The sequence below is a fragment of the Elaeis guineensis genome, chromosome 7 (genome assembly GCF_000442705.2).
Source record: "Elaeis guineensis isolate ETL-2024a chromosome 7, EG11, whole genome shotgun sequence".
Classification (NCBI taxonomy): Eukaryota; Viridiplantae; Streptophyta; class Magnoliopsida; order Arecales; family Arecaceae; genus Elaeis; species Elaeis guineensis.
The window spans coordinates 100,886,444-100,913,159 of NC_025999.2; the positions used below are offsets into that span (position 1 = coordinate 100,886,444).

General features: G+C 37.2%; 1 protein-coding gene across 5 annotated transcripts in view; it reads left to right on the forward strand.

Annotated features, from left to right (window-relative positions):
• LOC105048013 (K(+) efflux antiporter 4) overlaps positions 1-24,970 on the forward strand; it is a 38,113-nt gene extending 13,143 nt beyond the window's left edge. The window contains exons 13-23 of one of the 5 annotated variants that reach the window (XM_073260498.1): positions 3,916-4,018; positions 4,150-4,203; positions 5,719-5,814; positions 9,097-9,285; positions 9,372-9,449; positions 10,044-10,088; positions 10,375-10,467; positions 10,561-11,752; positions 11,926-13,124; positions 13,226-14,196; positions 24,747-24,970. In XM_073260498.1, the coding sequence (XP_073116599.1) occupies positions 3,916-4,018; positions 4,150-4,203; positions 5,719-5,814; positions 9,097-9,285; positions 9,372-9,449; positions 10,044-10,088; positions 10,375-10,467; positions 10,561-10,644 (742 nt within the window). In that variant the 3' untranslated portion in view covers positions 10,645-11,752; positions 11,926-13,124; positions 13,226-14,196; positions 24,747-24,970. Of the gene's footprint in view, positions 1-3,915; positions 4,019-4,149; positions 4,204-5,718; positions 5,815-7,098; positions 9,048-9,079; positions 9,286-9,371; positions 9,450-10,043; positions 10,089-10,374; positions 10,468-10,560; positions 11,753-11,925; positions 14,197-24,746 lie in introns of those variants that run through there. The other 4 variants (XM_010927194.4, XM_073260501.1, XM_073260500.1 and 1 more) reach the window with 4 other exon arrangements.
• Positions 24,971-26,716: the final 1,746 nt, after the last annotated feature.

The following is a 26,716-nucleotide window of genomic DNA, read 5'->3' on the forward strand; positions in this document are numbered from 1 at the left end:
TTGCCACTGTAGTGCAGCAGCCTTTCAGTGCCCATGAACTTGGACAGAGGTTGCTGTTAGAATTTTGCGGCCATTCGTCATGTCCATGAAAACAAAAAAAAATCTCAAACAAAAATTAATACTAATATTATTCTTATCAATTTGTATTAAACATGTCTTAAATCATGCTTACCAAGAGATTTATAATTAAATAGCAACAATATGAAATAAATAACAAAATAAGTGTAGCTATAAAATATAAAAAGATAATTACAATAACAATCAATATAAAATAAGGCGATACTATAAGTTAATTTAGAAAATATCCTAACAAAGATACCAACAATAAGACAATGAAATTATTCATTATGCTATAAAATATAAAAAGATAATTACAATAACAATCAATATAAAATAAGACAACACTGTTTGATCTGATCCGATGGATTGATTCAGATCTCGAAACATATTATTTAAAAAAAAATAAAAATATTATTTTTTAAAAAATAAATTAGTATGTTATTATTTTTAAAATTAGAAAATAATATGTTATTATTTTTAAATAATAATAAATTAGTATTTTTAAAAAAATATTATTATTATTTTTATAATATTTTATTTTTTTTAATTTTTTTTTTGAAAAATATTATTTTTGTCTCTTATCCCTCCCCCATCTTTTTTTAAAATATTATTTTGTTCTAATTTCTTTAAAATACTACTTTATTATTATTTAAAAATAATATTTTAAATTATTATTAATGATAAAGTAATAATATTATTTTAAATATTTTTTCAAAAATTGTTTTTGTCTCTTATCCCTCCCCTACTTTTATTTTTTAAAATATTTTTTTTTTATTTTTTTAAATGCTACTTTATTATTATTTAAAAATAATATTTTAAATTATTATTAATAATAAAGTAATAATATTTTTTCTTTTTTCTCTCCTCCCCAAATATTTTTTTCTTTCCTTTTTCCCCTTTCCCTTCCATTCCTCCCACCGGCTCCCCCCCACCCTCTGCCCCCACAGTGTGAGGCCCAGGTCGTTACCGTCTGCACCACCGCCCCCGCCCAGCCCCGCCCCACCGCCATTCCTGCCACATCCGGCTCCGTGCGATCACCAAACCCCATCTCCTCCCCTTGGCTCCGACGCCACCAACTCCCCTCGCCTTCCCTCTCCTCCCTTCCCCCAGCTTCGGCGCCATCAACCTCCCTCGCCTCCCCTCCCTGGCCCCGGGCACCTCCCACACCTCCCCCACCCCTCCTATCTCCTTCAGGTGCTTTCCTTTTCATAGATCTCTTTTTTTTTTCTTTTTTTGCTTCGTCCCCTTCCCGAACCCTTCGATTTTTTTTTTGTGCCTTTCCTTTGTTTCCACTGATTTTTCCTATGTTTTTCTTCTTATTTCCTCTATTTTTTTTCATTCTTTGGCGTTTAAAAAACCCCGATCTCCCTCAGCTATCGTCTCCTTCCCACAGATCTCTGAAAAACCTCCTAACCAAAACCTAAGAAACCTCGATCTCCCTCAAGTGCTATCCTTTCCACAGATCTCCGAAAAAAGGCCTCCGAAAGGGTTCGAAGCAAAAAAAAAGACAAAAGAAAAAAGAAAAAAATGGAGATCTAGGGAAAGGAAAGCACTTGCGGGAGATTTGGAGGGGGACCCAACGTCGGTGAGGATCGGGAGGAAAAATCCCCTAGCTGGAACCTAAGAAACCCCGATTTCCCTCAGGTGCTGTCCTTTCCATAGATCTCCAAAAAAAAAAAGGCCTCTGGAAGGGTTCAAAGCAAAAAAAAGAAAAAGGAGAAAATGCGGAAAGGAAAGCACCTGAGGGAGATGAGGGCAAGGCCGATGCCGGTGATGATGGAGATGAAGACGACGGCAGACACCGGCGGGAGGTTGTGGCGAGGAGAGCAGGGCGGTGACGAGGAGGGGAGGGGGGTTGGGGAGGACAGCGACGGTAGAGATCCATGGAGAGGAGAAAAAAAAAAGCCTTCGAGAAGGTTTAGAGGAAGTCCACAGTGCACCGAGCAAAAAGAAAAAAAAACACGAGGAGAAGGCCTGGGAAAGAGAGCCCAAGACCCCTCTCGGATTTACGATACATGGTAGGCTAGAAAATTGACGCGCGTTATGCTGGGAGAGCCCAGAGCTCTCCTTTCATATATTGTATAGATGTTCTTCTAGATTTCATAGTCGGTTTTTGTCTTTCAAGTAGATGTGCCAAAGTTTTGGCACCAATAAGGATGTTGGTGTTAGCTTAAGAGCCACTTAAATTGTTCTCAAACTACTATGGATCTTTTTAGTTGACCCATTGAACTTGTACATGGGCTAAGTTTCTAAGACTGTTTATGCTTTACATTCATCTGTTCTTAGCAAGATGTTCATATGGAGTAAATTTTGATGTTTAAAGTATCAAGGTGATTTAAAGTTTTTTTTCCATGCCAAGTGTATGAACTTCTACCTATATACTTTGAAAGTCAACCTTTTGAAGGAACGTATGGATGAGTATTAGATGCTATTCATATGAAATATTAGACAGTATTAGATGCTATTCACCATTGGATCTTAGGTGTCTCATATGAAATATAGGCTTTTATTTTCCTTCTAATTTGATGAATCTTTAAAGGATTTGTTGGGATATGCCAAGCAGAGGACCCTTGTTTGCAGAATAAGGAAGCAATTTTGTCCATGCTGATTCATTGATGTAATTAATAGGAGCTTGTGGACCTGTTACTTTGTTTGCTGATCTTAGTAGGCCTCTTTGGATATGCCTAGTCTTTAGCTTGAATTCTCTGATTATTTGTGCTTGAAAAAAGCAATACTGTGGAAGATCATTCCATATGTCATCTGCTCAGACATTTGGAGGGGAGGGTAATGATAAATGAGAACAAGGCTTATCCTTATTGTTCTGGGATGTATAAATCCTCATTTGGCAAGGATTACCATTTATGCTACCTTTGATGTTCTCTCTTATATAACCCTAGCATATACAAACATCAAATATGGATTCTTGTTCATAGTTTGCCATTCTTTCTGATAACTAGTTGTCAACCTAATGTCAACCCTCTACCCTTTTTATTGGGGCATGGGATTGGGAATAATGCAAGGATATTCAATAGATTTTCTCCTAAATATCATCTGCAATTGCTCACCTGTTTAGATGACATGTGGCTTGGAGCAGAGAGTCCTCCTAAAACTCTTCTGTCTGCAGTTCTAATTGCTTCTTTGCTATCTTTCCACATTTGAGTGATGATGAAGATTGCTTCTGAAATTTAGTACCAATGTCCTAACAACCTTCAAGAGGTATTCTTGGGGTGCTTATGCCATATTATGCACTCAGTTTTGCTTGGTAACTTCTTTATTGTTGGAATTCTTGTGTGAACACTATAGTTGTTGCTGTTAAATTTGACAATTGTAGGAATCTTAACTGTATCTTAAAGGATAAGTGTGGAATCTTATTTATCCAATCAGATTCAGGCACATACCTACCCTGCGTGATAGAAGTGGGTTATAGTTATGGCACATATTTTTTACCTACCTACTGTGGCACATATTTTTTACCACAATAGATGCAAGACATGGTAAGATTTGCACTTTTAAAGGTCCATTAGGAACTTTTCAACTCCTTATGTGAAAGGATGGCATGTCAAGAACTTCTAAAATAGTAGATTCAAACAAGTAAACTGAAAGTTGCCATTGCCCATTGGGCATGTCTGGTGAACTTTTTTTTAGTAATCTAGGTGTCTAACACATCTTTGAAGTATTTATAGTCAGTGTTGTAGGTTGGAAATGCACAACATGGTTTCACTGGAAATGCATCTTTGAACTTTTTATGGAGCTAAATAGATATTTTATTGGTCAATCTCTCTGTTTTGCTAGATTCTGCAAGTGTTTTAACTAGAGATTTGTGTTGATAGCTACAATTGCGGAACCTTTCACCAGGTTGATTGTGCTATTAATGTTCCTGGCTGTTCTATCCGTACTATCAAGAACTTTTGTGCCTTGGTTTCTCAAGCTGATGACTGGTCTTTCAACCCAGACCCAGGTATACTGACTGCTTAGCAGTTTTTATGATACACAAATTTTTCTCTGCAGTAATCTTGTTAAATATGTCTTCTTTTGAACAATGACATCTATATTGCATTTAATGTTCTGACTAGCATGTTATTTGTGCAGACCGGTGAACTCTACCAGTTGGCATCTGTTGCATTCTGTTTACTTGTAGCATGGGTTTGTATCTAGTCACTTCCAAGTTCCAATATTTGGCTTCCTCTATACCTTTTTGCCTGTACCTGGAATAGTTTTAAGTTGTATATGTTTCATGTTACATCGTCAATAGTGTTTTAGAGAACTAACTTGTACTAAAAATTAAGATGTTTTCCTCGATAAAATTATAGTTTTCTTCTAAAATCTCGTACATTTCATAGTTCTAAAACCTAATTAATTGATTGTGGGTTTTGTCATTTAGAATTTAGTTATGTTTCGCCCCAAACTTTGCTTTAAAGTTAATGTGGCTCAGGACATGATACCAGAGTTTGCTTTTCAAGAATCAATTATGACACTTTCAGGTTCAATAAGCCATCATAACTTTCTACCTTTTCCATGTTGCCTTGTTTGTCTTGCTGTGTTCTACAGTTCAAAACGAAATTTCTTTCATTTGCTTTTTCTTTTTTCTTGTTTCTGTAATTTTTTTTGATCTTGAATACAGAGTAAAAAACTTCAGGCACTGGCTCTATCTGGAAATGTTGATACACTACATCATTTTACTTCTAAATCAATAATTTCTGTGGTCTTACACTAATAGTCGCTTATCTTTTTTTATCATCCATAATATTTGTGATTCTTGAGACAGAACATGAATTAGTTTTGTCTGTATATGAAATAAAGTTGTTGAATGCCTTGAAAGTTCAATTTACCTTCTGGGTGGCAATCAAATCAATATGTCATCTATGGTTGAGTAAATGATGTTGCTTGACTTGGACATTAAAATATTTTGATGGAGTCAACATCTTTATCGTGTCATATCATTAGAGTGAAAGACTTAAAGAACTGATTTAGCTATTCTAACATGTTTGTGAACTGATATATTCAGTGGTCTCGCAATGTTAGATTTAACTGATTTAGGGTGTGTTTGGTGTTGCTTCTACTTTATTAAAAGACAAGCCAAAAAGCTTTCTAGTTTCTCCTAAAAGTGCTTTTTGACTTTTTCTTCTTGTGTTAAGAACTTCTCAGACGATGTTACTGGACACTCTTTTTTTTTTTTTAGGAACTACTTTTCTGCACAAAAGCACTTTTTTAGCAGGACCAAAATGACTTAAAACTGTTATATACTTGAGAACAAAATGGATTATCACTCTGGAGAGTCTAGTTTGAATCAGAACCTTAAACTGATTGTGTAGAAAGGTTTCTCTCCATCTGCAAGGGTGCCAAAAAATCGATATATTATGAATTGTAAACAAATTATATGATCAGAATTTATGACCATATATTTCTCTCTTTTTTTTTTTTGATGATATGACCATGTATTTCTTACTCTTTCTTATCAGGATATCTGTTTTCATTTTCTTCTGTTTTTTCCCCTCAGGTGTCAGATTAGATATGAACTTTAAACGCTTACAGTTTTGAGCTTGATTAGGCAATCTTTTTACATACTGGGAATCTATCCTGTAGTCTGTATAGCATCCAGCTAAACAAATTCATAATGCTCTTCCCATAATAACTTTTATCTGGAATCTTGCTTCTCAGTGTAGTGACAAGTTGGGCCTGAGTCTTGAATTGGGTTCATTCGCTGCTGGTGTGATGATATCAACAACTGATCTTTCACATCACACCCTTGAACATGTAAGACTTTTCTATTATAAATGTTGTAGATATTCCCGATAATAATACTGATTTTTTTCTTACATTGTTGTACATTTTGTTCATCTGAACGTTGTGTAGGTTAGCTGTTAATAGGCATAATAACCAGGCAAAAACAAGATTCTGCTTTTTGATCAGTCTTTCTCTTGATGATATTTAAGTATCAGTATACTTGAACTGAGACCCTGTTTTGCTGTTACTTACATCTTTGACCAAGGTTTTAGAAACTGCTAGAATGGGATGGTATAAGCAGTACCAATGTACCGTACCATGCTGGTGGAAAATGGCGCCAGTATACAGTGTTAGTGCAAGATGCAGGCTAGCACCATGTGTCGGTACCCAATGTTGTACGATTTTGACAAAAAATCAATAAGAGGTCTGGTTCTGGTTTTCGAGGCCTTTTTTGAAATTCATCACTGCAACCAATTAACAGGAATATTAACTGCTTGATATTCTCTCTTGATATATCTGAACTAGGATCCACTTGAAAATAACTGCTATATTATTGCCTATGGCATTTAACATTAGATGGAAGCTTTCTAGGTAAAAGTGAAATGAATGCCCACAAAATATGTCTACCAAGTGACAGTGTATTGTCCTTGCTTGATCTTCTGTCTAATATTTTTGATATATAATTGTTCTTGTTGCTGATGTTCTAAAGCAACTTCCATTTATTCTGGAAGCTTCAGCTTCTGGCTTGTCAGCTGAATCCTTTAATAACGTTGACATCTCCAGCACTTTCAGTTTCTGTCAATTTTCCTTCTTGGTTTTTTCAGCATTGATCAGTGCAAACATTTGTTTTTGAAGATGGGCAGGATTTTGGAAACAAGGGGCGTTATCACCTCTTATATTGGTCAAACATCTCAAAAGTTATCTATTACCTTGGTTTGATTTATGATGATTTGGCTCAAATTTTGTTTGGATCCTTTTCATCCGGTGGAAAACCATTAGTCCAACTAGATCTCATGATCTTATGGCTTTGTAGGTTTTACTTGAGCAGGATGAAGACGTGATAAAGTAGAAGTACCTGTTTCAAAGATGAAACCAATAGATATATGTTTCGAGGAAAATATTAGTGACATCGTGAAAATTACTAATTCTCTAAAATTCGTTTTCAAACTTCATTCGTGATTAATATATTCTAGTATTTCTGGTTATCTTACACAGCTTCTACATATCCATAATATATCATAAATTACTGTGTTGTAAACTTTTGCCCAATATACTCGGTAATATTATCTCCCTCCCCCCTCTTTTGCTCCCCAGTTTATCCCCTGTTTTCATGTCGGTTTGGGCCCGATACGGGGGCATATCAACTCGTACCGCCGGCCGGCTGGTACGGATTTCGGTTCCGAGTCGGCAATCTTCTTGCTACCAAACTTTATGGTTGCTTGGTTGGACGTGAGCATGGCATGTCTTTATGTCCATTGTTTTGCATCCATCTCAACTTCCCCTACTATGAAATTAGCTGGTCAAGGAGATGATCCTAGCTCATCAAGCTCTAGCTGCAGCTGACAGTCCTCAAGCTAACCAATCATTGGATGCTCTCCATCATATACAAAATCAAGAAATGTGGATTCTTGGTTGCATGCATAGATCCAGACTCAAATATTTGGTTTTCCAAGAGATTGTAAAGGTAGTTCAATTACCTAATTGTATTGCCAGACAAAAATAATTGGCTTTACAAGCCATGCAAGAGATTCATTGGACTCCATATATGATGCCATTCTATTATAATGTAGTATTGGGCTTTGTATATGATGTGGGCAATTAATTACGGGGCATTGGACTCTAAAAAATGTTTAGGCCCATTATTGGGCTCATTGCCAGAGAAGTGATGGGAGGCCCAAGTTAGGGGAACCACCCCGTCACTTCATGTAAGAAAGAAAGAGAGGTTGGTGCCTGCTAAGATGTGCACCCCTCTCTTACTTTCATGATTGGCAAGGAAGGGCACCATATTTTGTTGGTCCTAACCCACTTACAGTCGCCCCTTCTTGTTTCCTCTGCTCTTTCAAATAAGTGAGGAGCATGATGTGTGTGATATGACAAGCTTTGCCCCTCCTATAAAAGGATAGTAGGGAACCATCATGCAATTAATAAGAAAGCTCTCCGCTCTCCTTGATTCTCCCTCGTTCATGTGACGGCATGAGGGCTTGGAGAAACTCTCTTTGGGCTTTTCTGATGGGTGAAACGGATCCAATCAGGGCTCAGTGCAGGTACATAGGATGGGAGGTTCTGCCTTGCATCCTTGGGACTTGAACTGTGAAATCTGTCCCATTTGCAAAATTCAACCATCTGTGAACGTAATATCTTCTATGTTTGCAGGTTAATTGAAAAAAAAATTGCATGCACCATATTGATCCTATAGCATGGTAGATCTCTTTCTACTTCATATTTCCCATATATCTTGTTTTCAACATGTTGCTGATATTTACCACTACTAGACATTGGAAGAAGGTTTTCAATAGGGTGGGTTTGCTTTTCTTTTTTCTTTTTCTTTTATCTTGTGAGGGGGTGGTGGCGGGGGGGTTACTAGATAAGTCTATAAAGGGATCAAAAATGAAATATTTAGATATGGCTTGACAAAGAAATATAAAATAGAATGCCGAAACACAAGCACACACAGAAAATGCATTTTATGGGGCATCCTATTTTGCACCTTAGTTTGTATGTCTGGCAGATGTTTGTCAGCTCTGTGCTAATGAATAACGGTCCCATCATCCTGAAATTTGGCTGCCACATGTCTGGTTTTATCATGGTAGTGTTGTGTCATGACTACATTTCTCATATAATTGTGAAAACATGGTTGCCATGCATCTGCTAAAGAACCTCTCCACATATCGATGGGATGGTAAGAAGGGAGAACTTGTGGATTACTTATCAACTTCTTTGTCAACTGTAAACAGGTTAAGTGATGTACCACTGGCTCCATGTTCCTTCGATGCTTTCTGTCCTTGTTTGGTTAAAAAGCAGACATCTTTGATCACAATTTATGACTTGTCATGACTGCTGGACTTTATTGGTTAAGTAGACACATTAGCCTCCTTAATGTTGCAGAGAGCAAATGAAAAAAAAAAAAATGATGTGCAGTAATTTGACTACTTTTGGGCTATTAAGAACTATTCATTACCAAAGTTCATTTTATATGATGTTTTCATTTGCATTTTTTTCTTAACATTTCTTGTTTATATTAACGAAGCAAAAGACCTTTATATATAATAATTCATTAAATGTTCTCTTATTTCAGGTTTGTTCTTTCTGCAGATTGAACCCATTCGTAACTTCTTTGCTGCTCTTTTTCTTGCCAGCATTGGAATGCTTATTCATGTCCATTTCCTCTGGAACCATGTGGATATTTTATTGGCAGCTGTAATTTTGGTGATCATTATAAAGACAATGGTGGTTACAGTAGTTGTCAAGGGATTTGGCTACAGTAACAAGACATCGGTTCTTGTAAGACTGCCTGTCCTGATTGTTATATTTATGTTATGACTTATTGAATATTTACTTTTAACCTTATCTTGCTGTCACTTTTGTAGGTTGGCATGTCTCTGGCACAGATAGGGGAATTTGCTTTTGTTCTTCTAAGTCGTGCTTCAAATCTTCATCTAGTTGAGGTTATTACAGATATTTTTAATTCTCCCATAGTAAAGCTAATGTGTTTGTACCTATATTACTTTAAAAGAGACTTAGACTATATGGTGATTCATCAATGCTGCCACTCATTACAAGGAATATTATCTGGACAGTCCATGCAGAATAAATGAATCAACACATTCCCCAGTCCCTACGTCTCCTAACCAGTTATGGTCCTTTATGCTATGGGGCTCAGAGCCCAGCACTCTCTTATGGGTACCACTGCTTAAATATTGTCCCAAAGCTGATTAAGCTTTAAGCATTCATCTGTTGTGGCACTTTAGTACAATGGAGGTAGTCGCTGCAATATGTTGTGTCAGTCAATTGAGTTCATTCAAGTTCATGAACTTGTTTAGATTCTGTGATAATTTATCTGTTGAATCTTGTATAATATTCATGGATCAGATACAGAGTAGTGCTCGTTTGCTGGTAAAATTAGTGCTCGTATTTCTAGTGTCTTGTTCAACTGGACCTCATAAACATGAAATTGATTGATTTTTACAGGGTAAATTCTCATGGCTTAAGTGTCTTGTTCAACTAGACCGGCTAACCAGAAGTTTGATTGCTTTTCACAGGGTAAACTATACCTGCTACTGCTGGGGACAACTGCTCTTAGTTTGGTAATGCTCGTCCCCTCTTTTTTAAACCTATTAGAAACATGGTACATAGTTAAACTTGAGTAGGTGTAGTGACTACTGCTAATAGCATTTTTGATGGTCTGGTGAAGGCTTTCTTTTTCTTTTCTTTTTTTTTTTTTAATTTTTAACCATCACTTAAGACTGTTCATCTTGTATCAGGTGAATATGCATGAAGTAGAACAACTATCTTCTTTTTTTTTGACACAGTATATTTCTAATCCTCTTGTTCTTCACATTTGCTTTCAAGTCATATGAGAAAATTTTGCAGGTAACCACTCCATTGCTGTTCAAATTAATCCCCGCAGTAAGCCATCTTGGTGTTCTGCTGGGATGGTTCTCACCTGACAGCAGTCAAACGGAGGTAATGTTTGATGTCCTTGAAATCACTAGTTGTTGTGCATGCTTATGCAAGTTGATACTTCGTGGTATATTAATAAGTTAGTTATATTTCCAGATGGGATGTAAAGGTGATATCCTGCGTGCAGACAGTGCTAATAAACGAATTAATTTGATGGTCCAAGGCTCTCATGATTCATGAAATGAAAATTTCGGAAGTACATGATGTAAATTAGAAACAGCAGATACAGCTACAGGCTTCTTGATACTTAACACTGTCCAGCCAACAAAAGGAGATCTGACTGAAACCATGTTTTTTTTAAAAGGTTAAAAAGGGAAAAAGAATAACATTTCATCTTTGTTCCATGATCCATACAAGCAGGAGTTGCTGAAAAGGGGAATTAGAGGGCAAGGAAAAGATTGATTCCATGGGATCTTGGCACATGATTTCTTTGAAGCTTGGTCCTTGATCACATTGCATTACTCTCACATGCAGATTTTGTGTAAAGTATTTTGTGTTGTATCTTGATTGATTGGTTTCCAGGGGCTGTTCAAACTTGGAATTCCCATTGTAGTCTCTGAACGAATTGTTGTGGAATATGTCAATTGATCAAGGTCATTTGTGGGTGGTTCATTCATCTGGCCTTTGCTCATCATGCTTTCCATTAAATCAGTTCCTTCAGCATTTGGTGGAACAATCACCCAACACAGTACTTTTGGGTATGCTAGAGTGGTTCTCTAGATGTGGTAATGAGACTGCAACTTGTGGAGTCTCTCTGTTCTCCTGATTGGTAGTTGGTGAAACAGCATCCTTTAAGCTTGAACCGAGCTTTCAGATCGGGTGCGACCACCTGATGGTGGTGTGAATTTTCCTTTCACCTGTTAGCATGTCTATTGGGTCATCACTTTTGCCTTTGGCAGCGACAATAAATCGAGGAAACCTTTAAAATGCTGAGACCTTGGGATGCTCGTGGGACAGGTATTACCGGAAATTTGTATGGCGCCGAGCGGCTACCAGAATTTAGTTGATAACGCGGCTGGTCCGATTATTCCTGCTTTCAAGTCCAGCTCCTTCGATCTATATAATAATAATAATAATAAAGCGATGGGTGATATTTCGTGTTGATACGGCAGATTGTGGAGTAATGTTTCAATATGCCACATGTCGAGAAGTTTAGGAGTTTCAATCGGGTGGGAGGTTTGGAGCGGTCAAAAAGGAAGCTTGGACGATGCTGGCGAACATGGCATTGTTGTCATTCATGTTCAGTGCGGAGGGATCGCCATATTTGAAATTGCTCCAAGGCAAGAAGGTAGAGACCAGAATTAAAAAAAAAAAAAAAAAAACTATATGTACCCAAAAAATATTATTTTATTATTATTGTATTTTATTAATTTTTCTTTCATCATTTAAATATGGTCCGCTGTATAGCGCAAATTACTTGCTAGTTTTATTGAGTTGTAATCAGGAGATTGATGACCGTAGGACGCTAGGAGTCGGGCGCTGTGACAGCCATTGGGAAAAGAACATGGCGATGCAGGCGATTCAATATACTCTTGGTTGAGTGAGGGGATTATCTACTTCAGAACCAAAGAATATAGCTGAATGCGTACTGACAAATGGTTTTTGAATAATTGAAAACATATTACGGTAGGTGTACAACAGTGGGGATTTTTTGCCTAATGATTGGACCGGATTGTATAAAAGAGACATCCATATGGAGAACTTTGATTATTAATCGATATATGGCTTCCAAACCTCGACGGATTTCTTTTGTTATGTAAGCTGACCCCGTGATTATCCAATGATAAAGTGCTACCTCTATATTCTCATTGAATGACTTATTTGTTATCGTGCTCACGATTACGCCATCCCTATAGATAGTTTTGACATCAAGTTTTCTTACAGAATGTATTTGTTTTTTTTTTTTACTTTTATGATGGATCAGTTAGGTTTGATATTACAAATGAAGTGGATGTTCTTGTTGAGCGTCCTTGCATCTGCCATGGTTTGTTCATGTGAAATCAAATAGTACCTTGACCAGAGAGTGTTTTGATGAGTGATGATAGGAAAGGAAATGTGACCAGAAGGTTTTGGTGGGCTCCTTTGAAAAGGGATCTTCCAGGCCCAATCATTTTGCAAAGGAGCCTTCTCCGGGATGGTTCTGGTGGGGTTCGTTTGTGAAGGGAAGGGATCTTCCAGACCCAATCATTTCATGAAGGTGCCTCCACCGTTTATCTCGGTGAAGGTTGTGTTCGACCATCTTGTGGGAGGCAATGATAGGTTGATGGCAGAGAGGAATTCCTCGTCTTCGTCGGCTTCTGGCAAGGGTGATAAGGGCAATAAAGGCAAGGTGGTTGCCGCTGGTCTCTCTCCAAAGGGGAGGATGGCTACGATGGAGTTGGATCAGAAGTTTTCAGGACGAGCTGCTAAGAAGTTAGTGTTTAAGGGGCAGGGGGCGTTTGCATTGCCTCAGCATGGATCGTCTTCGTTCGTTGGAGCTCGCTCGCTGGCAGCAGGGCAATCATGGGCATAAGTGGTTCGGGGACCACGTTGGTTCAAGTGGGCAACCTCTCGAGCTATTGAAACGATGGCTATGTTAGAATGGAGATTTACGAATGTCGTGGTATTTTCCAATGAGGAGGTTCAACGATCATCCATTCGATGGAAATTGGCCATGGTTGGTAAGTTTCTTGGGCCTCGTCTTCCAATTGATTTTGTTCGGAAGGAAATGAAACTCCGCTGGAATACTGAGAGAGAATTTCATGTTTCTTCATTATCTAAGGGCATGTTACTCTCTGTTTGTCCTTCAAAGGAAGTTAAGGACCGAATTCTGCAAAAAAGGCCCTAGTCTCTTGTAGGCCAGTTGCTGGCTCTTGAGAGTTGGAGATACTCGGTTTCAGCCAGGTCGTGATACTCTTAAGCAGGTTCGAATTTGGCTCCCCTTGCTGGATTTGCTGCTTGAGTTGTGGGGTAAAGAAAATATTACGAAGATGGCATCCTTGGACTGAATATTTGACAAGAATGGGTTTCATTTGGGTTTGTGTCCTTCTAGATATTATCAATAGTGTTTGCCTAGGGGTTAAGATGAGGGTGCATGGCGAGTTCTTGTGGTAGCAATTCAGTTATGAGAAGTTGCCTCAGATCTGTTATGCTTGTGGGTGGATCAGTAGATTGACTGATTAGTGTGGCCATATGGATGGACGCTCCTACTTTTAATAGGAAGCCTATGTATGGTCTTTGGATCAGAGCTGCTCATAGGTCATCTACTCATACTGCTGAAGGGGGACACCGAGGATCTACTTGCATTCCAAGAAGTTCCCTCCTAAAACTCACCCTATCACCCAATCAATGCATGTGGGGTTTGCTTCTAATTTGCTTCGTTGATGAATGCTACTTCTGAGGAGCTTGTTGACTTACAGCAGATGGAGATTGCCGTCTCCCCTTTGCTACGTGCGAAGATCATCTACTGAGGTTATCACTGAAGAAAAATAGAGCAATTTCATCAAAATCAATTGGTCAATGTAGGTCCTTCAGTTCTTCTTCTTCTCCTCAAACCAAAGTACTGGTGTTAGATGATGTTCGTGGTGAGCCGCATCAAATGTTGAATCAATCTATGACACCTTCACCTAAGCAATGTTCTAACAGCTAAGGAAGTTTGGAGGCCTGTCACAGTGCCCATCAAGGATATTCAATCGGATTTGCACCTGGACTTGCATAAGGACTCTCATGTCGATCATCACCAACATCCTTATGGTATTTCTCAAACTCATGATGTTCTTTTTCAGCAACTTCAGGCTAAATTACAGCATCCTTTGAATCTAGTTGTCCTATATTGAGTATGGTTGAATCTATATCTAGTACTAGTACAGTGGTGAAGATTGTGGGGTATTGACGGAGGTGGAGGTTGCTGATAAGGGAGTTGGTTGCTTACTTTCTTCTTCTCAGTGAAAATTTTTGCTTAGAACTGTGTGAAGTAAGTCCATGATTCATTAATATAATCCAAATGTTTGTTATTTTTTTGAGACTAGGCCATCTGATCAGGCTTTGCCTCGAATTAGGTAATTTATGGGGTCTATCTGAGAGATTTATATGATCTCCTCTACCGGTTTATCTAGGGATATTGTAGTTGCATGGCAAGAGGATGCGGAGACTGTTTAGTTCAGGTATTCTGATTAACAAGGAGCTTTTGGGGTTGTATCTATTTTTGGGGGACCATCTTGGGTGCTGGGGGCTATCTATGCTAGTACTTATGAGATGAGAAGCGAAAGCTTTGGGATCAGGTCATATCAGTTATTGCTTTAGAGTTGCCTGTATTTCTTGTTGGTGATTTTAATTGTATTTTGCATGCTGATGATCAGAAAGGTGGTAAGCCTTTTCAAGTAGATTAGGATAGTAGAAATTCAGAGCTTTTTTTATATAGTTGACTTGATTGATTTGGGCTATCAAGAACCTAAATTTACTTGGTGCGATAATCGGTTGGGGTTAGCACAAGTATGGGAGCATATTAATAGGGTTTTTGTATCAAATAATGGGTTAGATCTATTTCTAGAGTCTATTGTTATGCACTTAACTAGATTTGTTTTAGATCATCAACTGTTGTTGATTAATATTGATTCTCAAAATTTGGATGGCCCCATACCTTTCTGCTTTGAAAAATCCAGTTGCTATGTGATGGTATACATCAAGTAGTGCAACAAGCTTGGCATAGTGATGATCATCATTGTCCTCCTATCAAGCTGAATCACTTATTGTATAACATTCGAAAGGCTATCAAAAAAATGCAAAAGTACTGTTGTAATATTTTTCATAAAAGCCAGCTTCTTAATGATGAAATTTATGACCTTCAAAGACAAGAGACACTTGATAGTGGGCTTACGCAACATCAACATATGCAGTTGTTGGACTTGCTTCATACTTATCAGTGAATTTTGGCATTACAAGAAGCTTTTTGGAGGCAAAAGTCCCGAATTTCCTAGATTAATGGAGGGGATGCTAATATTAAGCTTTTTCATCTATCAACCATATTGCGATGAAGATGGAATAGGATTCATATTGAAAAATGATCAAGGCGTAGCCACAATAGATCTGCATGAAACTAGGAATCTTTTGATGCATCATTTCAAACTGAAATGGGCAAGGATGAGGAGTTATTACCAATTCATCTCCCAATCGTATCATGCTTGATTTTGGATGCTTAGAATGTGGATCTTATTAAAGATATCTTTGCTGAAGAGATTGAGGAGGCTCTTAAGGTATGCATCCTAATAAAGCTCTAGGGCCAGATGGTTTTCTATGTTTTTCTTTCACTATTTCTGGTATATTCTTGAAAAGGATGTGATTGTTACCATCAAGTATTTTTTTCTAATTATGAGAGTTTATATCACTTTAATTCTGAAAAAAATCTAACCCATAAGAGCTGTAGAATTATGGCTGATAAGTTTTTGTAATATTAATTTATATGAAGTTGTCACCAAAATTTTGGTCAATTGGATGAAGCCTATATCATCTTCTTTGATTTTGGTTGAGCAAGGAGCTTTTATTTAGGGGCAGAATATCAAGAAAAATTTCATATTAGCATGAGAATCATACATTCGTTAAATAGAGCTCCTCCATCTAGAAGCTTGATGATGCTAAAAGTAGATATGGAGAAAGCCTATGATCAAGTATATCGGGATTTTCTTAGACACATTATGCACCATAAGGATTTCATGATAAATTTATTACTTGGGTCTGAGCCTGTGTTTGTGAACCTCGGTTTGCCTTGTTAATTAATGGTCAGGCATCTCACTGATTTACTCTATCTAAAGGTTTATGATTGGGCTATCCACTTTCACTGTATCTCTTTATATTGTGCTCTGAGGCTTTTTCCAGGTTTATGCATTATGTTGTCCAAGGTAAGTTGCTGATAGCGTATATACCCAGAGGACCTATAGTATTTCATGTTTTTATTTTTGATTTTTTATATTAATGATTGCTTGTTGGTTGCTGCGCTATAGTTAGAGATGCTATGGTGTTACAGTCCATTTATCTACTTATTGTTCTCTCTCAGGATAAGTTGTCAATTATGCTAAATCACAAATTTTTTAAGCCCTTCGACGCCATAGGCAGTTAAGTTTCAAATGGAGAATCTTTTTCATATACCATAAAGTAGAAGGGAATGGACATATTTGGGAGTTTCTGTATCTAGCCATCATTTGAGAGCTTCTCGTTGATAAGGTGACTTCGAAGATTGAACTTGGAAATGGAAGGCTCTCTCACTTACGGAGAGCACAATTTTATTGCAATTTATGTTCTCATCAATTCTTTTGCATTCTTTATCTTGTGTTCATATTCTCTTATCTATTTGTATCATTTGGAAAAAGAATTCTAGGCATTTCTATGGGGCCATGATGTCCATCATAGAATTGCTCATCCTATCTCTTGGGAGGAGTGGAAGTGGTGTGGGTATTATCCATCCAAATCTGATTTTGTATCCGAATCAATCCTAATATGGATAGAAATTTAAGATCTGACTAATATTCATATCCGTATCCATATCCTTCTAAAAAAAATGGATATGAATATGGATAGACAACTATCTGATCCATATCTAAATATGCGAATCTACATTAACCCTATATAATTTTATATAGCACTTAATTTTAAGAGAAATATATAACCGTATAAACATGTTAAAACTTGATTTATGATTTATCTAATAATATCTTTGATTCTGTAATCATAAAGTTTAATTATCTAAGTTATATCTAGACTTTCAGTATCCAATTGTATCTGTATCATTTAAAATAAATATGGATATGAATTTTTGCATCTGAATAATATCCATATTGCATTTATATTCATCAAACAAAACAAATATAGATATGGATATGCTGATATCCGATCCGGTTTTATTCCTACTTGGGAGCAAGCATATATGCCTAGAAATCAACATGGCCTTGGGATATCTTCTTCTCTGTTAAAACATAGACAAGCCTCTATCTGTAAACTAGCAGCTAAAAGTAGTCCTTAATTTGACCTCTTTAAAGGCTCAGATGGTCTCAGCTAAGTACCATTTCATTGGCTCCTGGATTTCTTATGCACCCCCAAGCATTGTTCAACTATTTGGAAGAAAATCTCTTCTTGTGGGCCTTTAGTTCAATCTCAATTTCAAGGTTACTTGGTAATGGCAAAGGATTCATGTCTTTCGGAATCCTTGGTTATCTACTTCCCTTGTATATTGATCTGTGGCCTACCTATATTAATATGGGGGTATTATGTGATGATGTCAAGTTTTTTTTATATTTTGACTGGAATGATATGTACCTGCAACATTTATTTTTGACTGAATTGATGACCAACTTTAAATGTTTGCTTATCTTGTATCATGGCTGGTTTGATTAGTTAGTTTAAATTTCTAATAAATTGTATCATGTTACCTTATCTGATTTATTTTCTTTATGCTCACAAAACCATAGGATTTTTTTTATTATTTTTTTAAAACTTAATTACAAATATACCCCCAAACCCAACTTATTTCCCAAACTACGCAGTTTGGCTGATGGGTGGCCATGTGGAGAAACCGCAAGTAGGAGATGCGGTTTCTACTCTGAAACCGTATTTCTAACATGCAATTTCTGCTCCACGTGGCCGACTTTCTCCTCCACGTGGCCAACAACATTTAAAAAAAATAAAATTTGAAATTTGGAAACCACATCTTCAACATGCGATTTCAACTTTAAAACCACACCTTCAACATGCGGTTTCATATTTTTTGTAGCCCCCGCAAGCTATCTCCTCACCCCCAAATGGTCTCCCCACCCGTGGTCCCCGCTGTGATCGGTCTCCTCCCCACCGACATCCGCCTTGGTCCCCCCTATGACCGGCATCTACCTCCTCGATCAGCCTTCTCCCCCCCGCGACCGGCATCCACCTCCTCGACAGCCTCTTCCCCATCACGCGATCGGCCTCCTTCCCCTTCCGTCACCGACCCCATTTCCTCCCTCTTGCGGTGGCCACATCCTCCCATCGCCCCCCCCACCCCTTCCTTCGTTGAGTGGTGGATCCTCACCTCCGATCGGACACCCACCTTCTCTCGTTGAGCGGTGGCTCCCCACCATCGATCGGCCCCCCCGCGGTCTCTCTTTCGGTGTATTAAGTGCAGAGAAGTTAATTAATTTTTTAATTATGATTTAATACTTAATCTATAAGGATGATTTTTTTTGAAATTGCATGTTAGTTATTGATTTAAATTGTAGTGTAGCCAAACTCAAACACATGTAGTTGGGTTAATATTCATGTAGGAGTTCGTAAAAAAAAAATCCAGTGTAATGTTTCTATCTTAGCTCTTTGATGATGTCAATTTTAGGGCTCTTTGATAATGTAGGTGGATTAAGACTTAATTAAGTTGAATGCTTTATTTATGTCATTTTTAGTTAAATTTTTTTTTTTAATAGTCAACACTACAATAATCCATGCAATGCTCGTAATTAAAATATATTAATAAGTTATTTATATATATTTATTTGTATATGCAAGTTTATTTGTAATTTATATACATTTATTTGATAGTGAGCTAAATTTATTTTTTTTATTGTGTATGTAGTGAAATATGGCAGAAATTGTCATAGTCTTATGTTATATTAATAGTTCGATAGTTAATGGACCATGTGGTATTGAGTACAATGGGGACCACAAAAGGCTATTAGAATTAAAAATGGAATGAAATATGAGGAGTTGAAGGATAAGTTTTACAAAATCTTTCGTGTCGATAGAAACGAAATAAAATAATAATCATATATGGATATCCACAAGTGTGCAATTGTCAGTAATCAAGTATGAAGCTATTCCGATTATCGACGACGATGATATGGAGATAATCTTTTCAACAATAAGTTTCATCCATGTTTATCCAGTGCAGAGTTGTACCTAAATATGCAATCTTTACAAGATGTCGAGATATTCATGATCGAGTCAATTTTGAAGTAGATCGGGATTTAGGAATGACAACGCAAGTCGGAGAACAGAATGTTTGCTTAGTCCATATATTATAGATAATATCGCATCGAATATGGATTCAAGACATACGGAGGAGTAGTTTGGTACAGTAGACCGTGATGTGACATAGAATATCATCAGACAAGCATCATTCTATACAATGGCCAATGATACGATTCATGCAGATAATAGGCTTTTTCCAAAAGATGATGTGCTAAGTGAAGATGATATGGATGAAGATGCTCAGCAAGTTGGCATATCATATAATGCAGAAAGCCCACTTGATATTGGAAGCCCACATGATATTGGAAGCTCACGTGGCGTAGAAAATTAAATGACATAGGAGTCCCAAATTTGTCTGTGTTTGAAGCTCCTTTCGAAACATTTAATCATTTTGATTGGGCAACTGCTAATGTATCAATGTGTTTTACATTGCAAGCTGAGTGTAATACATAGGAAAGAGGTGAAAAGTTACGTAAAGAGCTTTATTTTGCAGATAAGATAGAACTATAAACTGCGGTAAGACAATATTCAATTGATACGCATCTTGAATTCAAGATTATTGAGTCAGAGCTAAAATTGTGGGTTATTAAATATGAAAACAAAGAGTCGGGATGTCAATGGATGCTTCAAGCAATTAAGCGACATGGCAATTTTGAAATTACACGATATGTTGGTCCGCATACATATTTATCTGCTATGCTTTCTCCGGATCATTGTGGGCTAGACTCTAATTTTATCACCAGTGAAATACAGGATCCGGTGGAAGAAGTGCCTATAATTTTCATTGCTGGCATTGGTGCAGTATTACAAAATAGATTCAACTATACGACCAGTTATAGAAAGTTATGAGAGGCCAAGCAAAAAGCAATGGCCAAGGTATTTGGTGATTGGGACACGTCATATAAATTGCTGCCAAAATGGTTGCATGCTGTAGAGGAATTTAATCTCGGGTCTTGAATTAAATTCATCAGCACTCCTACAGGTCACCCAGCATGTGCTACATTCGATCGTGTTTTTTGGGCATTTGCACCTTCCATTGAAGGATTTAAATATTGTCAATCAATGATTAGTATCGATGCAACATTCTTATATGGAAAGTATCGAGAGAAGATGTCGACCAAATCTCAGTGGTTGATTCGCTCGGTTCACCATGGTCGACCAAATCTCAATGGCCGATTGATCGGAGTGGGACCTAACAGTTGACCGATGTGTTTGGGTCGGGATTGATTGGTGCGCTCAGTCCATCGTGATCGATCGAATCTCAGGGGCCGATCGATCGGGCCATGTCCTATAGGTCGACCGGTGCGTCTGGGCCGGATCGATTGGTGCGCTCGATCTCCGAAGGTCGACTGAATCGCAGGCACCGGTCGATCGGTTTGCTTTGGACAGTCGACTGTTTGATTGCTGGTCAGTCGACTGGTGGGATTTTTTGGGAGAAAATATAATTTTTATTTTACTTAATTTATATATATCTTTTGTACATGACCCTGAATACTAAATTCGTAAATCCAAAACTCTAAAACGCAAAAGCCTGAAACCATAAATCTAGAACTTGAATTCCAAAACTGTAAAAATACGAAACCCTAAAATCATGAAACCAAATTCCAAAAAGCAATGAAACATAAGTGATGATTCCGAATAATATATAAGTCATGATTCCAAGTCTATGGATACATAAGTCATCACTCATAACAAACAATACATAAGTCATATTTTGAAATTCAAACAAAAAAATAGATCAGATATCATCAATTGAAGCATCAAGTACTACAATAAGAAGCCGGGCCTAAGCATTGCTGGAGAGTCTGTGGTAGAGGGAGCCGATGATAAAAGTACTCAGCGAACTACTGAAACTGTGTAAATCCTCATCCATACGTCTCGTCAGAGATATCTTGAGTGCATCTATTCGAGCAGGCAATGCTCATAGATCAGATGACTGTTGATTAAACTATGTAGACTGGCCAGACTACAGCAATGATAGGCTGTGTAGTTTGAACAGGATGCGTAGGTTGGTCTCTGTCGGCAGCCTCACCTACTTCTGAACTTTTTCTTCATCCATAGCACTTACCTCCATACCCCATCAAAAAAAATATATCCCATTCGTCTCAAAGATGTGTGGTTGTAGATATCAATGGGTTTAAGCTTTATAATTTCATCATCATCACTAATAGGGCATCAAATGCTTGAAGATAGCAGTTATAACAGCTGCATAGGGTAAACAAGATTTTGCACTTTGAAAGCACTCATTCATATAATGCATCATCATATATGGCAAATTAACTTTATCATCCAAAGTATCATTTGTAGGAGATAAACATCTAGGAATGATACATTATCTCTATGACCCCCTCTAGATAGAAATTAAATTTAAAAATATGATGAATGAGACGATTCAACAAAGGCATGTGCACTAGGTTTGGTGGTACCAACTAAACCATTATCCTCATAAATATTTCTGGCAGAGGGAAGATTTTTAAAACTCGATGACTCTAACAAGTGATACTAAAATACTCATCACCATCTGACGGAATGCCCAACATTTGATCAGCATAGTACAGTCAAACTCAATAATCTTTCCTTTGACATAAGATGAAATAGAACAACTTGATCTGTCAAAACTAAATTACTATAAAAATATCTCATTAGAGTAGGATAGGTTGGCTTGTTAAGAGTAATCATTGATAGCCAATCCATTCTTTCAAATAAAAATTTAATTTAAAAATCATCAAATTGATCTAGATCCGCTATCCTCCCCACAAATTTTCTACGAGAATAATTAGATCTAAATTTTTCTCCACATTCATTATTCAAAAATAAATTTCCTTGTACCTATGCATGGTTGTTTTCTTTTTCTATACCAGCTTTCTTGGCTTTGACGTACCACATCTTTTTGAAGCCATTGGGTCGATTTGTTGGTGGGGATTGGTAAGAAGAGAACAGAGATCGCTCAGAGTGGGAAGGGACCACGACAAGAGGGAAGAAAAGGGAAAGAGGCCGGTCATAAGTGGCGGAAGCCGATCGGGGAGGAGCGGATGCCAGTCGCAAGAGGAGAAGAGACTTGTCGTATGATAAGGAGAAGGGAACCAAACGAGCCTGTCGGATGGGGAGGAGGCTGATCATGGAGGGGACGAGTGAAGGAAGAAGTGGGGTTGGGAAGAAAAAGGCAGATTGAAACGGCATGTTCAAGACGCGGTTTCAGTTTGAAATTTTTTTCACTGAAACCACATGTTCAAGATGCGGTTTCAATTTGATATATATATATTTTTAACCGATAGAAGAGGTGGAGGGGTCTAATCGAAACCGGGTACAAAATTGAAACCGCATGTTCAATATGTGGTTTCAATCTGAATTTTTTTTTTTTAACAGGTGATGTGGATGGGATTCAATTTAAAACTGCATCTTCGGGATGCAGGTTCAAAATTGAAACTGCATCTTGAACATGCCGGTTTCAGTTTTGAAATTCAACTTTTTTTTCTAAGGAGTTGGCCACATGGACTTTTGAATCCACATGTTTAGGATATGGTTTCAACGAGAAACCGCATGTATGCGGTTTCTCCACGTGGCCACCCAGTCAGCCAAACTGCCGTAGTTTGGAAAATAAGTTGGGTTTGGGGTATATTTATAATTAAGTTTTAAAAAAATAATTAAAAAAAATCCCTAAACCACAGTCAACAAAGAGGGACACATTTTAAGTGGGTTTGGAAGTTGATGGTTCCTTCTTGGGTGAATTTTTCTTTTTGGTGGAGGCTACTATGGCAAAGGCTGCCCTGCAAACTGCTACTTACGAGAAGAGGGATTATTCCATATCATGCTCGGTGGTGTGACCTTTGTCAGGATATTGACTATGGACATGCTGTGTTGTTCTGCTTTTATGCCAGGGCTTGTTGGGAGCTGCTAGGTAGCATGAGTAGTGCTGAGTTTTGCCCTTTGTCTTTACCTGATCTGGTACCTATGTCTTAGATACCATGGTAAAGCAAGCTGATAGAACTCTAGTTGCTTATGTTGCTTGGCTTATTTAGTCCCAACGTAATGAAAGATTGTTTCAGTAATGTCAAAAGTCTCCTTTGCAACTGATGCATTTGGCCTGGGTGTTTCCCATGGATCTGTGGGTGAATCAGCAGCAGCATTGGTTTAATACTCCATCTTGGTACTGGGATAGTGACTTTTAGCTTTTGTCGAGTTTTAAAATACCTAAATTGGTGTTGTGGCTACCTCCTCCCGGTGGAGTATTAAGGGTTAACTTTGATGCTGTGGTTTCACACAATCAAGCAGCAATAGGTTATATTATTTGTAATCATGTAAATCAACTATATATTATGAGCTGGTGGCAAGCGATTGCTGCCCTCATCAGTGCCTTATGCTAAACTTACTGTAGTTGGTTGGGCTTCAAGATTGCTATTTTGGATTTAGGAGGCAGCAATTATGGTGGAAGGTGATTACCAAACCATTATTTCCTAGATATCTAAATTCTTTTCATCTTTTAGTCAGCATCATCCTATGTTAAGGGATATTTTGCACTATAAATCGGTGCCGGGTGTATATCATATTTCTTATACCTACCGTGAAGCTAACCATGCAGCTGATTATGCAACAAACCTGGTATTTCTTGAAGACTTTATGTGGAGTCTGGGGATGTTGTGGATCTTCAGTTTGGAGCTATCATTCGAGCAGATGGATATTCAATGACATTTGTTAGATATGTTACAAGACCATAGTGGGAACTTTTTCCTTCTTATACATCTTCTTTACAGACGGTGCTCATCTTTTATATAAACTGGTTGATCATTTACAGTTTTCTGTCTGTTATGCAATTGCATTGCCTTTCAGATTATTATGCTTTGTTCCTATTAGGAGATATAAGGTCTAGATTTGTTGCTTCCATATATTATTCCTTTACTTTGGTAGTTGGTTATAGGGAGGTTTATATGGGCTTTTCTGATTCTCTTTAGCAGTGCCTCTGTTGCTCTGATACTGTCATGCTCTTATTTTCTAAGCTACACTTTTTGCTATTTGGTGGCTTCTTCTTATTCTCTCTTGGAGATATTCTGTAATTGCATATCATTATGCCTAATGTACTTTCTCATCATGCTATTGTATCATATGGAGTGGCAGCTTCTCATTTGGTCCCTAATGCAGCTTTGAAGAGGCCTTTCTCCTCTAATGCTTGAGTTTCTTTTATTTGCTCAGCTATTCCGGTTATACTTTGCATTATTAGTTAGCTTGGTTGGCTTGCACTGGGTTTCCGACATCAGGAGTTCGCTGACATCGTTCTGCGCATGCTTTGCATCTACAGTTATAACACTCTCAATGTTTTATTTTGTCAGGTGCACTGGTTCCACTTGTCATACCTCTGAGTTTCTTCAATTTTCCCATCTATTTACAGTCCTGTTGGATGTACGGGTGGACATTATTTTGGCTCAATCTCCAACTTCTCTATGGACTACTACTACTAGATGTTGCTTTTGTTGGACTAGCTGTGGGATGTCAAGTCATTATATGTACTCATTTTGTTTTGTATTTCTCTTCTAAATCTACGGGTTTTTCTCTATTTTGGAGTGTACTTATATTTGCAGGGGGAAGTTTTCAGTTAGATTTTCTGTTTGGTTCATCTAAACTTTGTTTTTTGGTTTAAGGTTGCGTTTTGGGATATCGTTGCTCCTTAATTTTAGCTATGTCATAATGGCTTATTTTCTTATAATTTAGTTTTGCTCCTCTTTTTTAACAATAAAAAATGATATCTGGTCCTGTTTTGCCGATCAAACACGGCTATGTTTCTTGTGCATACGGTATACCTCATAAAATTTTGATCCGATAGCCGCTTAGGTTGTGGGTGGTTCAAATGTTAACTAGAGATTTTTTGGTCCCGTTTAGAATTGCTGTTGGCGGTAGAATTTTGAAGTTTTTGAAAGTAAAATTTTTGAAAAGTAAAATTTGTAAAAATAAAATTTTTGTAAAAAAATATTTATTATTTAATAATTATATTGATAAAATATTTTGAAGAAATTAAAACAGTTTTTCGATAGTAAAATAATTTTTCGATATTAATCAGAAAATATTTTTTAAAAAAAATTAAAATATAATTTTTTTAAATAATTTTTTTTAATTTTTTTATTGAATTAAAATATATTTTTATCAAATATCATTGTATTACTTTAATTTTTTTTAAAAATCAAAAAATATTTTTTGATATTTTAAAAATTTAATCAAACAAAATTTTTATCGAAAAAGAAGGGAAAAAAATAACCCGCCAACTAGGGTCTACGCCGCAAATTTCAGTCTCGAACATCATATCCGAAACATGAGAGAATATCGGGGGGAGGGCACCAGAAATAGATGATTACATTTCTAGAATGATATGTGCATATGGATTTGTTGATTTGGCCGTACACTTATAGGGGGGTCCCTTGCGACATTGGGAACATGTTGGCTCGGAATCCGCTAGGTTGGTGGTATCAACCATTATGGCTAGATCCGTGCGTGGACACCTTATCTTGTCAGTTCACAGGTACATTTCATAAAAGACAGTGGTTCACGACTCTAATCTTTCTTCATATAATAACATATAAATACGACTATTAACTTTTTGTGGGATATAAATATCTACGTTTTATCTTGATTTATCCCTTTGAGGTCCATCAAAAATAATGGTAGTGATTTGTCAAAATAAATTTTATTGACAATATCAAAAATGATAGAGGTGATGTAGATTTTATCATCCGAAATCTGGATGCTAGACTGTTGGTGGCAGGGGTTCTTATTCTTTTAAGTCTTTAGTCTTAGAAACTAAGCTTCATGCCATCTGAACGGATATTATATATGCTGGATAGAGCTACGGATGGAGAGAATCTTCATTGAAAAAATTTTGCTACCATCATTGAATGGATCCAAGATAACACAAGGCAGCTGGAGGTCCATCTATTCCTCCATGACATCTAAATTACTTTTCATCTTTCTGCTATGGTATCGATTTGGCATATATATTTACTGGAAGATGAACAGCGTAGCAGATCAGATTGCATTTTATGTGGCTGAGCACTCCAGGTATTGAGTCCGAAGACAGGATGAGACATGTTTGCCAGTTCTGCGAGATTTTTTATACTCTGATATTCTAGACTGTTCTTATATCAAAATAGTGTGACCACCCACATGCATAAAAAAAAACAAAAATATAGTGGTCTCAAGGGTACCCAAGCTCTGACAATTCAGTGGGCATGGGAGCCCATGTTAAGAACCCTATTCTTATCCTTTCCAGATTTGTTGATATCTCTCTATATTTTTTGTTATCCTCCATGGG